Here is a 16988-nt window from a genome sequence, read left to right as displayed (position 1 = left end):
TTCTAGTTGATGTGATGAATGGCAGCTAACTCTAAATGTAAGAAATTGTAAGTCAATGCAGATGAGTAGGAAAAAATAATCCCGTTGCCTTCGAATACAGAGTTAGTAGTATGCTATTTGACACAGTCGGGTCGATTAGATGTCTAGACGTAACGCTGCAAAGTGATATGAAGTGGAACGAACACATAATGGTGATATGAGGGGTGTTTGAAAAGTCAGTGCAAAAATAAAAACTACTTACGTGTTTGGGGTAAACCTTTTTTTCGATATATTCTCCTTTTAGACTTATACAGTTCATCCAGTGCTGTTCTAATTTGTTGATCCCTTCCGAATAGCACGAATTCTCCAAGTCTGCAAAATAGCTATTAGTTGCTGCAATCACCTCCTCATTTGAATAAAATCCTTGACTCGCCAGCCATTTCTTTAAATTGGGGAACAAATAGTAGTCCGAGGGAGCCAAGTCTGGGGAATAGGGGGCATGTGAAACGAGTTGGAATCCTGTTTCCATTAATTTTGCGACCACAACTGCTGAGGTGTGTGCTAGTGCATTGTCGTAATGGAAAAGACTTTTTTGCGGTCCAATCGGCGGCGTTTTTCTTGCAGCTCGGTTTTCGAACGGTCCACTAACGATAAATAATACGCACCTGTAATAGTTTTACCCTTTTCCAGATAGTCGATGAGGGTTATCCCTTGCGAATCCCAAAAGACAGTCACCATAACCTTTCCGGCTGAAGGAATGGTCTTCGCCTTTTTTGGTGCAGATTCTCCCTTGGTAGCCCATTGTGTAGATTGTTGTTTGGTCTCAGGAGTAGAGTAATGTATCCATGTTTCATCCACAGTGACGAAACGACGCTTAGAGTCCTGCGGATTCTTCCTGAACAGCTGCAAACCATCCTTGCAACACTTCACACGATTCCGTTTTTGGTCAAGCGTGAGTATTCGCGGAACCCATCTTGCGGAAAGCTTTCTCATATCCAAATGTTTATGCGAAATATTATGTACCCATTCATTCCAGATGCCCACAGCACTAGCAATCACACACATCTTAACTCTTCTGTCATCCATCACCACATCATGGATTTTATCAATGATTTCTGGAGTCGTAACCTCCACTGGGCGTCCAGAACGTTCAGCATCACTTGTGCCCATATGGCCACTCCGAAAATTTTGAAAGCACTTATAAACTGTTCTAATCGAAGGTGCAGAGTCACCGTAATGTTTATCAAGCTTCTCTTTAGACTACTGAGGCGTTTTGCCTTTCATAAAGTAATGTTTAATCACCACACGAAATTCCTTTTCGTCCATTTTTTGACAATCACTCGACTTCCTTGATTCACACGAATGCCAAACACAAAGAAATAGACAATATGGCTGAAACTTGGTGTGCGTTCTTTCCAAAGATGCTACTAACCAAACATGTCCTCGATACGCGCTGTTGGTGCCATCTCTCGGACTTTGCACGGACTTTTCAAACGCCCCTCGCATTAGGGAAGGCGAATCTACACCTACTACATCTGCATACATACTCCGCAAGCCACCGTAGGGTGCGTGGCGGAGGGTACCATGTACCACTACTAGTCATCCCTCCCCTCTTCCTCTCACGAATACAGCGTGGAAGAAACCACTGTCTGTTACCTCCGTATGAGCCCTAATTTCTCGCCTCTTCACAGTCCTTACGAGCTATTTATGTTGGCCGCAGTACAATCATTTGGTGACCAGGTTGAAATGCCGATTCTCTAAATTTTCTCAATAGTGTTCCTCGAAAAGAACGTCGCCAGCGAAAAAAAATCACTATTAACTGTATACCAATAAGATTGTAACAATGAGAAGTCTTTTCTATTAGATTCAGAAGCATCTGACCCACCCGCGGTGGGTTACTCTGTACTGTTAACGAAATAAATAAAATAAATAGATGATTCCCATTTCAGTTCTCCATTTGAGTTCCCGAAGCATCTCTGTAACACGTGTTGTTTGGATCTACTGGTAACAAATATAACAGCCCGCCTCTGAATTGCTTCGATGACTTCCTTCAGTCCGACCTGATACCGATCCCAAACACTCGAGCAGTACTCAAGAATAGGTCGCACCCGCGTCCTACATGTGGCCTCCTTTACAGGTGAACCACTTTTTCCTAAACTTCTCCCAATAAACCCAAGTCGACCATTGGCCCTTCCCATACACGATCCTCACATGTTCGTACCATTTCATATCGGTTTGCAACGTTACGCCCAGATATTTAAACGACTCCATAGTGTCAAGCAGGACACCAGTAATACTGTATCCGAACATTACAGGTTTGTTCTTCCTACTTTCTACTCATCAGCATTAACTTACATTTTTCCACATTTTTTAGCTGCCATTCATCACACCAACTACAAATTTTGTCTAACAAGGGGACCCTCCCTACTGTAAATTACGGATTTTGATGCGCTTCAAATATGTTGTAGAGGCACTTACCCTGAGTACCTGGCTATTCGGTTTTTAGCGACGGGCCTTGGTTTTCGAGAAAATCGTTTTTGAAGTTCATTAAGCGATTTTTATACCTGTAACATTACACTTGTCCCGAGCAAGTCATCGTAGCGCAGCGGTAAAGGTTTACAGCTGCCGTGCTGGAGTTACCGTGTTCGAATACTTCTCCCATATGTTTTTTTATGTATGTAAGAAACGTCCGGAAAATTTGGTCCTAACGTTAAAAAACGAGTAGACGAATTAACTGGGAAATACAGAAATGTAGTCGTGTCCTGCGCGAAATCCGGGAAGTCCACGAAACTGGTGTACGAAGAATTTTTGTGTTCTGTACGTGAGTAGAAAAATTTTTTGTGCATTATCGATTCGTGTGGAGGGCAAACCGATTCAACTTTATTCGATCATCTATTCACTGATGAAAGGAAAGCGAGCACCTGCACCCTAAAAGTGGCCCCACCAAAACGCACTCCTTATTGGCAGCCCTGCAATGTTTATTTTTACCGGCAGGTGAAAATCTTCACGAAAATTATTCAGAATGCTCCCGACTTGATGAAAGACAATAGAGAGATCGCATCTAGGGAAGGTTCAATAAAATTGCATTCGTTAATCCTACATCAATTTAGCGCCCCTAATTTTGAAAGCATGATTAGATACACATGGATCGCATCGAAATTAGCGGATGAAAGACAAATATTTTTTAATGCAAAAGAATTGTGTTTCTCGGTATCGCTCACGAAGAAACCGTGCCCCTGCAATACTGTTCCCTTCATAAAAAGCACGTGGTGCTGCGAAAATTTGTGCTTCGGTTGTTTCTATGATAAGTATCACCCATAATATTGTTCTGGCACATCAAGCAATGTGGACGATGGAGAATAAGATTTTGTAATATTGTATGAAGGAAAAAAATTAATAACTGAATACATATTTATAATTTGGCACACCTTAAACTGTGTTGATATTCTTTGAAATAAAATTGAAAAATTCGGTAGATTTTGACAAAAAAAAAAAAAAAAAAAGTACACCAGCAGGATTCGAACACGGTACGTCCAGCACAACAGCTGTGAACATTTACCGCTGCGCTACGCTAAATTGGTCGGAGCACATGTAATGCTACAGGTATAGAAATCGCGTAATGAACTTCAAAATCGATTTTCTCAAAAACCAAGGCCCGTCGCTAAGAAACCGGATAGCCAGGTACTCAGGGTAAGTGGCTCTACAACATATTTGGAGCGCATCGAAATCCGTGATTTACAGTTTGGAGGGTCCCCTTGTAAGTCGCTTAGTAACTTCCTACAGTCACTCAACTTCGGCACCTTACCGTACGCCACAGTACCATCAGCAAACAACCCACCCTGTCCGCCAAAACATTTATGTATACAGAGAACAACAGCAGGTGCTATCACAGTTCCCTGGTCCACTCGTGACGTTACCCTTGTCCCTGATGAACCCCCGGCGTAGAGGACAACATACTGGGTGGAATGGTGGACTTCAGTTTATCGGGAGGATTTTAGAAAAATATGATTCACCTGTATGAGAGACTGTGTATAGGACACTAATGCGATGTATTCTTGAGTACTGATCGAGTGTTTGGGAGCTCCGTCAGGTCAGATTGTAGGAAGACATCGAAGCAATTCAGAGGTGGACTGCTGCGGTTGTTGCTGGTACGGCCCATCAGCATGCGAGTATTACGGAGATGCTTTGGGGTCCGAAATGGGAATCCCCGGAGGGAAGCCGGCGTTCTTTTGGAGTAGCACTGCTGGGAAAATGTATATAAACGACATTCGAACCTGACTGCAGAACGATACTGCTTCCAACATTTCGCATAAGAACCGTGAAGATAAGAGAAACTACGGCTCATACGGAGGCATATAGATAGTCGTTTTCCCCTCGCTCTGTTTGCGAGTGGAACAGGAAAGGAAATGACTAGTGGGATGTCTTGCGAAGTATGTGTGTAGATGTATACACATGCTCGAATTTCAAAAGATATAGAACAAACGTTAGACGTGTTATGGAGTTAGATCGTTGCGTCACCAAACAAGTCTCCGCCAAATTAAATTTAATTGCCAAAATTCATTTCCTACACATGGTTAACTCAGGAAAACTGAAAGGTAGATCATTTGACAAATAAAAGTGAAGTTTGAAAGAAATTGAACCTATTATTGTGGGCAACAAACTTACAACGGAGACACATGTGTACCGTACCGGTGCTGGGAGAGGTAGAAAGAGACAAATTACTGTCGTCTCTTGCGTATAAAAAGCAATTAAAACTTCGTAGAACATATATTATTATGTAAAATTTTGCAGAGGTTAATTTTTCTGAAGTATTGGCGTTTTATAAGTGCAGTTTTTTTACTGTTCTTTTAGCGTTACTATTATAATTCCACAAACATATTAATTGAAGTCATGTTAGTAATTACTATGCAGAAGCCTATAAGAAGAAATATTACTTTGCAGCCATTTGAAAAGGTGCGCTACACCTTGGTATAAAAAGTTTGAAAACCGTTGGTGTAGCAAGATGAACACATTACATTTTAATAATACAAAGGAACAACCTGGTTTTGGAACTGTAAATGCCACAATGGTCCATCTCCAAGTCGAGAATAAACCATAGAACACGGCATTGAGTACGAATTACCACTTTGTCTGAGATTTAAACATTTTAGGATGGTTTTAATGTGCATTCAAAAAGTCATGGCGGCTCTTGGTAAATAAGAGTGTATTGAGCCAACGTGTGTTAGTACTCGTTTACAGAGTGAATTACAACTAATGATGTAAACTGACGTGGCTCGTAATACAGGGCGACAGTTATTGAACTGAAGGATGACATCGAAAAAGTACAAAGGAAGGCAACTCATTTTCTATTATCGCGAAATAGGGGAGATAGTGTCACAGACATGATACGTGAATTGGAGTGGAAATCATTAAAACAAAGGCGTTTTCGTTGCGACGGGATCTTCTCATGAAATTTCAATCACCAATTTTCTCCTCCGATTGCGAAAAAAATGGTTCAAATGGCTCTGAGCACTATGCGACTTAACTTCTGAGGTCATCAGTCGCCTAGAACTTAGAACTAATTAAACCTAACTAACCGAAGGACACCACACACATCCATGCGTGAGGCAGGATTCGAACCTGCGACCGTAGCGGTCGCTCGGCTCCAGACTGTAGCGCCCAGAACCGCACGGCCACTCCGACCGGCTCCGATTGCGAAAAACTTTTTGTTGGCACCCACCTACATAGGAAGAAACGATCATCACGATAAAATAAGAGAAATCAGGGCTCGCACATAAAAATTTAAGTGCTCGTTTCTCCCGCTCGCCGTTCGAGAATGGAACGGTAGAGGGATAGCTTGAAGGTGGTTCAGACACTTTATTGTGAATAGCAAAGTAATCACGTAGATGTAGATATGAAAAAAACATAAATCAGTTATAAACTACGGCGTGCACACGCCTTATGCAACACGTAATTGCACTAAAGATATTCGGATTTAGGTTATCACATGTTCGATATGCTCGCCATCAATGGCGTTGATGTGGAGCAGACGAATAGCGAAATTCTGCATGACCCGCTGAAGTGTCGGAACATCGATGCTGTCGATGACCTCCTGAATGGCTGTTTTCAGCTCAGCAATGGTTTTGGGACTATTGCTGTACACCTTGTCTTTAATACAGCCTCACAAAAAGGAATCGCATGTGTTCAGATCTGGAGAATACGGCGGCCAATCGAGGCCCATGCCAGTGGCCTCTAGGTACTCCAGAGTCGGAATGCGGTTCCTAGAGCGCTCCTCCAGGGCATCAAACACTCTCCACCTTCGATGGGGTCGGGCTCCGTCTTGCACGAACCACATGGTATCGAACTCAGCGTCACTTTGGATAATGGGGATAAAATCATCTTTCAAAACTTTCGCGTACCTTTCGGTAGTCAGCGTACTATCGAGAAATATGTCACAGATTATTCCGTGACTGGACATTGCACACCAGACAGCCAGCCATTGAAGGTGAAGAGACTTCTCTACCGCGAAATGCGGATTCTCAACCCTCAAATGGGCCAATTTTGCTTATTGATGAATCCGTCCAAACGAAAATGGGCTTCGTCGCTAAACCAAACCACGCGCATGTGTACACTACTTCTCATATTGCCCCGCAGTCAGCCGTGCAGGTAGAATGTCCTAACGCAAACCGCTCAGAAGCTATGACGATTTTGTTCAGCACTTTTACTTATAAATCATATTGATTGTAAAAATATTTATTCACATGACCCGTATTTTCACATGATAGGTTTCGGTTCCTCTAGAACCATCTTCAGATCTGAAATGACACTGATACTAATTTACTAATTCACAAATGCAATCAAGACAGATTAAAAGTAACAGTGATTGCGGTATTCCTGCAGACATTATGTCTGTTTTTGCAAAGATTTTATTTAGTCCAATAACTGTCACCTTCTATGTAAAAACTCAGCCCGAACAGGCCATGAAGGCCCAACGGTACCGACCGACCGCCGTGTCATCCTCACTCGATAGGCGTCACTGGATGCGGATATGGTGGGGCATGTGGTCAGTACACCGCTCTCCATGCCGTATGTCAGTTCACGAGACTGGAGCCGCTACTTCTCAGTCAAGTAGCTCCTCAGTTTGCCTCACAAGGGCTGAGGGCACCCCACTTGCCAACAGCGCTCGGCAGACTGGATGGTCAGCCATCCTAGTGCTAACCCAGCCCGACAGCGCTTAGCTTTGGTGATCTGATCGGAATCGGTGTTACCACTACAGCAAGGCCGTTGGTAGCCTGTATATAAGGGGCAGTCAAATGAAAACCAAACACCCACCACAACAGGACCATGGAATGGTTCCATTGAAAAGTAATCACCACACGCATTAAGAAATTTATCCCACTGGGAGACAAGACGATCTAATCCTGTTTCGTAGAATGGGGGCGGATGCCGACGGATCCACAACCGCACCCACTCTTGAACTTCTTCGTCTGACTGAAACAGACATCCAATTCGATTCTACACAGAGTACGCGAAAGAACTTGCCCCCCTTCTAACAGCCGTGTACCGCAAGTCTCTAGAGGAACGGAAGGTTCCAAATGATTGGAAAAGAGCACAGGTAGTCCCAGTATTCAAGAAGGGTCGTCGAGCAGATGCGCAAAACTATAGACCTATATCTCTGACATCGATCTGTTGTTGAATCTTAGAACATATTGTTTGCTCGCGTATCATGTCATTTCTGGAAACCCAGAATCTACTCTGTAGGAATCAACATGGATTCCGGAAACAGCGGTCGTGTGAGACCCAACTCGCTTTATTTGTTCATGAGACCCAGAAAATATTAGATACAGGCTCCCAGGTAGATGCCATTTTCCTTGATTTCCGGAAGCCGTTCGATACAGCTCCGCACTGTCGCCTGATAAACAAACTAAGAGCCTACGGAATATCAAACCAGCTGGATTGAAGAGTTTTTGGCAAACAGAACACAGCATGTGGTTCTCAATGGAGGGACGTCAACAGACTTTAAAATAACCTATGGCGTGCCACAGGGCAGTGTTATGGGACCATTGCTTTTCACAATATATATAAATGACCTAGTAGATAGTATCGGAAGTTTAATGCGGCTTTTCGCGGATGATGCTGTAGTATACAGAGAAGTTGCAGCGTTAGAAAATTGCAGCGAAATACAGGAAGATCTGCAGCGAATAGGCACTTGGTGCAGGAAGTGGCAACTGACCCTTAACGTAGACAGATGTAATGTATTGCGAATACATGGAAAGAAGGATCCTTTATTGTATGATTATATGATAGCGGAACAAACACTGGTAACAGTTACTTCTGTAAAATATCTGGGAATATCCGTGCGGAACGATTCGAAGTGGAATGATCATATAAAATTAATTGTTGGTAAGGCGGGTACCAGGTTGAGATTCATTGTGAGAGTGCTTAGAAAATGTAGTCCATCAACAAAGGAGGTGGCTTACAAAACACTCGTTCGGCCTGTACTTGAGTATTGCTCATCAATGTGGGATCCGTATCAGGTCGGGTTGACAGAGGAGATAGAGAAGATTCAAAGAAGAGCTGCGCGTTTCGTCACAGGGTTATTTGGTAAGCGTGATAGCGTTACGGAGATGTTTAGCAAACACAAGTGGCAGACTCTGCAAGAGAGGTGCTCTGCATCGCGGTGTAGCTTGCTGTCCAGGTTTCGAGAGGGTGCGTTTATGGATGAGGAATCGAATATATTGCTTCCCCCTACTTATACCTTCCCCCCCATGAACCATGGACCTTGCCGTTGGTGGGGAGGCTTGCGTGCCTCAGCGATACAGATGGCCGTACCGTAGGTGCAACCACAATGGAGGGGTATCTGTTGAGAGGCCAGACAAACATGTGGTTCCTGAAGAGGGGCAGCAGCCTTTTCAGTAGTTGCAGGGGCAACAGTCTGGATGATTGACTGATCTGGCCTTGTAACATTAACCAAAACGGCCTTGCTGTGCTGGTACTGCGAACGGCTGAAAGCAAGGGGAAACTACAGCCGTAATTTTTCCCGAGGACATGCAGCATTACTGTATGATTAAATGATGATGGCGTCCTCTTGGGTAAAATATTCCGGAGGTAAAATAGTCCCCCATTCGGATCTCCGGGCGGGGACTTCTCAAGAGGACGTCGTTATCAGGTGAAAGATAACTGGCATTCTACGGATCGTGGAATGTCAGATCCCTTAATCGGGCAGGTAGGTTAGAAAATTTAAAAAGGGAAATGGATAGGTTAAAGTTAGATATAGTGGGAATTAGTGAAGTTTGGTGGCAGGAGGAACAAGACTTTTGGTCAGGTGATTACAGGGCTATAAATACAAAATGAAATAAGGGTAATGCAGGAGTAGGTTTAATAATGAATAAAAAAATAAGAGTGCGGGTTAGCTACTACAAACAGCATAGTGAACGCATTATTGGGGCCAAGATAGACACAAAGCCCATGCCTACTACAGTAGTACAAGTTTATATGCTAACTAGCTCTGCAGATGATGAAGAAATTGATGAAATGTATGACGAGATAAAAGAAATTATTCAGGTAGTGAAGGGAGACGAAAATTTAATAGTCATGGGTGACTGGAATTCGTCAGTAGGAAAAGGGAGAGAAGGAAACATAGTGGGTGAATATGGATTGGGGGGAAGGAATGAAAGATGAAGCCGCCTTGTAGAATTTTGTACAGAGCATAACTTAATCATAGCTAACACTTGGTTCAAGAATCATAAAAGAAGGTTGTATACCTGGAAGAATCCTGGAGATACTAAAAGGTATCAGATAGATTATATAATGGTAAGACAGAGATTTAGGAACCAGGTTTTAAATTGTAAGACATTTCCAGGGGCAGATGTGGATTCTGACCACAATCTATTGGTTATGTACTGCAGATTGAAACTGCAGAAACTGCAAAAAGGCGGGAATTTAAGGAGATGGGACTTGGATAAACTGAAAGAACCAGAGGTTGTAGAGACAGCATAAGGGAACAATTGACAGGAATGGGGGAAAGAAATACAGTAGAAGAAGAATGGGTAGCTCTGAGGGATGAAGTAGTGAAGGCAGCAGAGGATCAAGTAGGTAAAAAGACCAGGGCTAATACAAATCCTTGGGTAACAGAAGAAATATTGAATTTAATTGATGAAAGGAGAAAATATAAAAATGCAGTAAATGAAGCAGGCCAAAAGGAATACAAACGTCTCAAAAATGAGATTGACAGGAAGTGCAAAATGGCTAAGCAGGCATTGCTAGAGTACAAATGTAAGGATGTAGAGGCTTGTCTCACTAGGGGTAAGATAGATACAGCCTACAGGAAAATTAAAGAGACCTTTGGAGAGAAGAGAACCACTTGTATGAATATCAAGAGCTCAGATGGCAACCCAGTTCTAATCAAAGAAAGGAAGGCAGAAAGGTGGAAGGAGTATATAGAGGGTTTATACAAGGGCGATGTACTTGAGGACAATATTATGGAAATGGAAGAGGATGTAGATGAAGACGAAATGGGAGATAAGATACTGCGTGAAGAGTTTGACAGAGCACTGAAAGACCTGAGTCGAAACAAGGCCCCGAGAGTAGACAACATTCCATTAGAACTACTGATGGCCTTGGGAGAGCCAGTCATGACAAAACTCTACCATCTGGTGAGCAAGATGTATGAGACAGGCGAAATACCCACAGACTTCAAGAAGAATATAATAATTCCAATCCCAAAGAAAGCAGGTGTTGACAGATGTGAAAATTACAGAACTATCAGTTTAATAAGTCACAGCTGCAAAATACTAACGCGAATTCTTTACAGACGAATGGAAAAACTGGTAGAAGCGGACCTCGGGGAGGATCAGTTTGGATTCCGTAGAAATGTTGGAACACGTGAGGCAATACTAACCTTACGACTTATCCTAGAAGAAAGATTAAGAAAAGGCAAACCTACGTTTCTAGCATTTGTAGACTTAGAGAAAGCTTTTGAGAATGTTGACTGGAATACTCTCTTTCAAATTCTGAAGGTGGCAGGGTAAAACACAGGGAGCGAAAGGCTATTTACAATTTGTACAGAAACCAGATGGCAGTTATAAGAGTCGAGGGGCATGAAAAGGAAGCAGTGGTTGGGAAAGGAGTGAGACAGGGTTGTAGCCTCTCCCCGACGTTATTCAATCTGTATATTGAGCAAGCAGTAAAGGAAACAAAAGAAAAATTCGGAGTCGGTATTAAAATTCATGGAGAAGAAGTAAAAACTTTGAGGTTTGCCGATGACATTGTAATTCTGTCAGAGACAGCAAAGGACTTGGAAGAGCAGTTGAACGGAATGGACAGTGTCATGAAAGGAGGATATTAGATGAACATCAACAAAAGCAAAACGAGGATAATGGAATGTAGTCAAATTAAATCGGGTGATGCTGAGGGGATTAGATTAGGAAATGTGACACTTAAAGTAGTAAAGGAGTTTTGCTATTTAGGGAGTAAAATAACTGATGATGGTCGAAGTAGAGAGGATATAAAATGTAGACTGGCAATGCCAAGAAAGGCATTTCTGAAGAAGAGAAATATGTTAACATCGAGTATGGATTTAAGTGTCAGGAAGTCGTTTCTGAAAGTATTTGTATGGAGTGTAGCCATGTATGGAAGTGAAACATGGACAATAACAAGTCTGCACAAGAAGAGAATAGAAGCTTTCGAAATGTGGTGCTACAGAAGAATGCTGAAGATAATGTGGGTAGATGACATAACTAATGAGGAGGTATTGAATAGGATTGGGCAGAAGAGAAGTTTGTGGCACAATTTGACTAGAAGAAGGGATCGGTTGGTAGGACATGTTTTGAGGCATCAAGGTATCACAAATTTAGCATTGGAGGGCAGCGTGGAGGGTAAAAATCGTAGAGGGAGACCAAGAGATCAATACACTAATCAGATTCAGAAGGATGTAGGTTGCAGTAGGTACTGGGAGATGAAGAAGCTTGCACAGGATAGAGTAGCATGGAAAGCTGCATCGAACCAGTCTCAGGACTGAAGACAACAACAACAAAACAACAACTTATACCTTCCGAGGAGATCACGAATGTAAAATTAGAGAGACTCGAGCGCGCACGGAGGCTTTCCGGCAGTCGTTCTTCCCGCGAACCATACGCGACTGGAACAGGAAAGGGAGGTAATGACAGTGGCACGTAAAGTCCCCTCCGCCACACACCGTTGGGGGGCTTGCGGAGTATAAATGTAGATGTAGATGTCTTTCTTCCACACGGTGAAAGGTCCGGCTGTGTGGAACACACTGCAGTGTTCCCAACCACATCGCTGAAGCGTAGGCTTCACCCGATTACCAGTGCTGGGGTGGGCGTCATCGTGCAACAAGATGATTCCGTCCGACAGCATTCCTTGGCGTTTAGACTTTGTGGCACATCACAGTTTCTGCAAACTGTCTTCACAACACTGCACATTGGTTGTGGTTGCTCGATGAATAGAAGGCCCCTGTAGTAGAAGAAGAAAGCCACCGTGCCCTCAGCGGAAACTGCGTGAACAGTTTTGAATTTGTTTTGTGGGAGAGCTGTGGCATGTTTCCACTGTTTGCTTTGCCGTTTGTACCCAGGTTCGAAATGGTGGCGCCAAGTGAAGTCATCTCGATCTTACCATAACTTACGTGAACAGTTTGGATTTGTTTGGCGGGGAATATGTGGAATGTTTCCACCGTTGGCTTTGCCATTTATCCTTGGGTTTTGGGAATGCTTTTTTTAAGGTCATCAGTCTTATGACTGATATGATGCGGCCCGCCACGAATTCCTCTCCTGTGCCAACCTCTTCATCTCAGAGTAGCACTTGCAACCTACGTCCTCAATTATTTGCTGGATGCATTCCAATCTCTGTCTTCCTCTACAGTTTTTGCCCTCTACAGCTCCCTCTAGTACCATGGAAGTAATTCCCTGATGTCTTAACAGATGTCCTATCGTCCTGTCCCTTCTCCTTGTCAGCGCTCCACATGTTCCTTTCCTCTCCGATTCTGCGCAGAATTTCTTCCGTTCCTGCTGTCAGTCGGAATCATCCACGATTACGCCCACCTCCACACTGCCAATGGGACGAAAGCTACGCTTCAGCGATTAGGTTGGGAAACACTCCAGCATCCCCAGCACAGTCATGGACGTCCATTTCAGTCGGACGAGACAGAGCAAGAGTGTGTTAAGTTGTGGAACTGTCAGCGGTCCACTGCGTTCTACAAAACAGGAACTGATGGTCTGGTCTCCCAGTGGAATAAATGCCTTAACTTGTGCGGTCATAACTTTTGAATGAAACCATTCTGTGGTCCGATTGTGGCTCGTGTTTACTTTTCATTTGACTGCCCTCGAATGACAACAGATCCAAAAATCTACCAGTGAAGTTGGGTCCCCAAATGAGACAATTTCAAACACGTGGTTACGAGAGACCACTGTACCAGTCAGTATGAGCCAGTAAACCCAAATTCTTGAAATATTCTGTCTGCTGTCCGATTCGATGTGACTTGCTAGTAGAAGTGGACACTGAAGTCCCACTTCAAATTGCTCTGATTAAAGGTGCATATGCAGCGCCCTCAAGGGCTGTGTTCAGTGGCACCTGGGTGCGGTATGTGTATACTGAGGAGTTACAGTGTTAGCAATTCATCTGTTGCGGTCATCAGCGATCAGATGGAGCTCAGGAGTCCTGTCTCTGTGCCCTCTGTTTTGACGTTGCAGGCAGTAACTATACTGAGCTTAGAGATGAACAATGGTTGAGACATTCATTCTAGGGAAGAACCACGCCCTGTCGACGAGTAACGTACTCCTGTTGGACAGCTTCAAGCATTTGAACAGGATCGCATAGTGGGCCTGCAGAAAGCTGAAAGGACGAATTAACGGGTTATCAAATGGCTGGAAATGACACAGTTATGGAAATATTCCCGGTTATTGTGCCATGGTCGAATGCATTTCGCATTTAAACCCAAAGTTTCGTCCCCACATGTGGAGGACGTTTTCAAGGGGAATCGTCGCTTCTTTGAGTTTCTGAGTCACATCCTGGCTCGCTACTGACTGCAGCAAAATTCCTTTTACTCGTGCTTCCGCGCAGTGGCATGACGTCACATGTTTTGAATGCCTGGGCACAACTGACCGTTGTCGGTTGTCTTCCTACGCAGTTGCTGCTACTCCGTGGTTGAAGGCATAATAATCCGGAATATTTTATTAATTGTGGAACTGATGAACAGCTGAACATGTTGGACAAAACGTATCATTGGTGTGCCGCTGATTTCGAAAATGGTTCAAATGGCTCTGAGCACTATGGGACTTAACTAACATCCGAGGTCATCAGTCCCCTAGAACTTAGAACTACATAAACCTAACTAACCTAAGGACATCACACACACCCATGCCCGAGGCAGGATTCAAACCTGTGCCTGTAGCGGTCGAGCGGTTCCAGACTGAAGTGCCTAGAACCGCTCGGTCACAACGGCCGGCCCCTGATTTCAACAGTAGTCTGTGCAGCATTCCCACACCTGTAGACCCAGGTTTTGAACGTCCACATAGTACAAATAGGTATCAAGGTCGACACACTATGATGGCAGCAGTGGGTGACTGAACATCGTCCATGTATGGAATATGGGCCCATGTTGCGCCTGATGTGTTGTTAGGCACCACTGGGAACCATGTGCTTGCAGTGGGGTTAAGGTCACGTTTGCCTCTGGCCGACTAGCAGTGACACCATGATACTGCCAAGCACAGCTACTCTCGTGTCTTCAAAGGGTCGACTGGAGACTGAAAAGCTGTTCAGTTCTCTTTAATGATGAGAGTAGTCTCTGGCTGCATGTGAGTGACGGATGTATAGCTGTATGGTATAGATCTGTGAGCTGCCTATTCCAGAGTGCATTCGCCTACGACACCCAGTCCTCATCCCAGGTTTCATGGTAGGGGAGCGGTCCATCAGTCACAACTCGCAGCCACATTTCCTGCAGATTGGAGTAACCAGTGTCCACTACATTGGACTGGCTGTTATCGGCATGCTGTCATTTCCTTGACAGGAAGATGATGTGGGTTTTCTAAGTCGATGGAATCTGGTTGTTATCCTGTATCTGTAATTTGCAAGATAGTCATGTATAAGTGGTTCCCTGGTGTTGTAGGTCCGGACCACTGGGCAGAGCTGTATCCCATGTGTGGAGGCAGTCGGCAGAGCCCGGTCAACATCCAGGAGGGCCGCACAAAGAATACGACTTCTCCGGCACTCTGGCTGTACTATCCTGGCTCCATCCCATGGGAGGCCAACCTCACCAACAATGGACACACCGGTAAGCCTGCCGTAGGGCGACCAAAATAAAACTGTCCTGGAAAAATCTTTCATGCACTACATGAAATTCGTTGAAATTTGACTTTTCTGTTTTCTATGCCATAATATACTTTGGACTTTCCTGAACATTTTGGAATATAATACATTAAAATCAGAAAATTGTGAGACCTTAAAAAATATATTGAATGTTGATGTGCAACTGACTACGCATATACTGCTGCAGTTGAGCAGTCATATCTTGGGAACTACACAGTCTAGAAGTCTGTGAATTGCTTTGTTTTATCCTACTGCTACGTCTCAGAAGTTGGCATTACGAATAAACAAATCAGTCCTAAAAACCAAGCTGGGTAACACAAGACTGCCTGATCGCAAGACAATAAAATGTGCTGGAATTCTAACAGACAAAGTAATTGATAAATTACAGAAATATTATGGGAAGGCCATTAGAGATAACTGTGACAATTTAGAGAAGATGAAAAGAGCTGTGTGAAGCACTTTTCTTCATTGAATATCAACCAATGAAAATCTATGTCATGCTTTGTGTCCACCTCCACCAAACACTTGGTGTAAACATAGGCAAGCTGAATTTTCTGGCACCCTGCATGAATTAACGCATAAAAATTCCCTTCCTTTGGCAGTAATGGAGGCAATCAAACCTATTTACCGAGATTGGCAAATCCTGAGCTACTAAAGAAGTGTTTACATAGGTAGACCCAGAATGAGAATGAGTCCTTCAATAATGTTGTGTGGTGCCATATGGCTAAGTTTAAGGTTCTGGAGAAGTTAGGGGTAAGATTGGGACGGAACACAGATAAAGGACTGTGAGAACTGGAAGAGTTTCGTGTATGTGAAGCAGAAGACAAAAGAAGCATGAAAGAAAAGGAGGAAGCAAGCACCGGGCTGTTGCAACACTGAAAAAGACACAGTCTATGCGCCAGAGCAATTCTAGTGTATAAAAGACGCAGTAATCTAAGTCTGTATAAGCATTTGTAATAAAAAGGTTTTAAACCTCAATATCCCTGACCTACCCTACATTTTTTTGCAGTAAATGACCCATTTTCTAAAAAAGTACTGATGGTAGAGACATGAAATATTCACAGCATGCCAAGTGTGAGATTCAACACGTATGGAACCAGATATCCTGAGTTGTTTTGTTTTTGTGTTCATTTATTTACAAAATTCTGTCAAAAAATTGAGTGTTTGAAAAAAAAAGATAACATACCCCAACAGTACAAGTTTAGTAATGATTCTATTCACTGTATCTAGAAAGGTGCATTCAATAATTATAGAAAATTGTAAGTTGGTGTCTTAAAAATTTTCCAAGATAATGGGTTACAAAATTCGATAATTTAACATTTGCAGCATAGAACATACAATGTCCCCTTAAGATAGGCAATCCAACTAACATCACCTGCCACAGGTGTGGATGTCTGTTGAGTTGCCTGTCTTGGGGCTCATGATGGGATCACTGCGAGAAATGCATGCTTGGACATAAATGTAGACACTAACCAAGCTTGCAGCTGGTGCTGCTGTATTGGACCAGGGCTGCCAGCTGTGAAAGGTCTTCATTGCATTGCAACTGTCAACCAAGGTCAGAACAGTGTACTGTGTTGGAGCTGTGTGAGTTCGAATTTGGGCATATTGTTTGAGCTCATGTGGAGGGTGCTTCTGGAACCAAGATAGCCGAAGTGTTTGGTATACCAAGGGGCACTGTATCCGAGATTTATGCTCTGTAGAGGGCAAGC

At 43.4% G+C, this 16988-nt stretch overlaps 1 protein-coding gene across 1 annotated transcript in view; it reads left to right on the top strand.

The window, feature by feature from the left end:
- Positions 1-16988, top strand: part of LOC124552528 (carbonic anhydrase 1-like) — a 121373-nt gene that overhangs the window by 45571 nt on the left and 58814 nt on the right. Inside the window, exon 3 of the mRNA XM_047126843.1 lies at positions 15080-15244. Coding sequence (XP_046982799.1) covers positions 15080-15244 — 165 coding nt within the window. The remainder of the gene's footprint in view (positions 1-15079; positions 15245-16988) is intronic.

This window comes from Schistocerca americana, chromosome 10 (genome assembly GCF_021461395.2).
Source record: "Schistocerca americana isolate TAMUIC-IGC-003095 chromosome 10, iqSchAmer2.1, whole genome shotgun sequence".
NCBI lineage: Eukaryota > Metazoa > Arthropoda > Insecta > Orthoptera > Acrididae > Schistocerca > Schistocerca americana.
The sequence above is the reverse complement of the archived record's forward strand: the minus strand, read 5'-3'. Positions and strand labels throughout refer to the sequence as shown.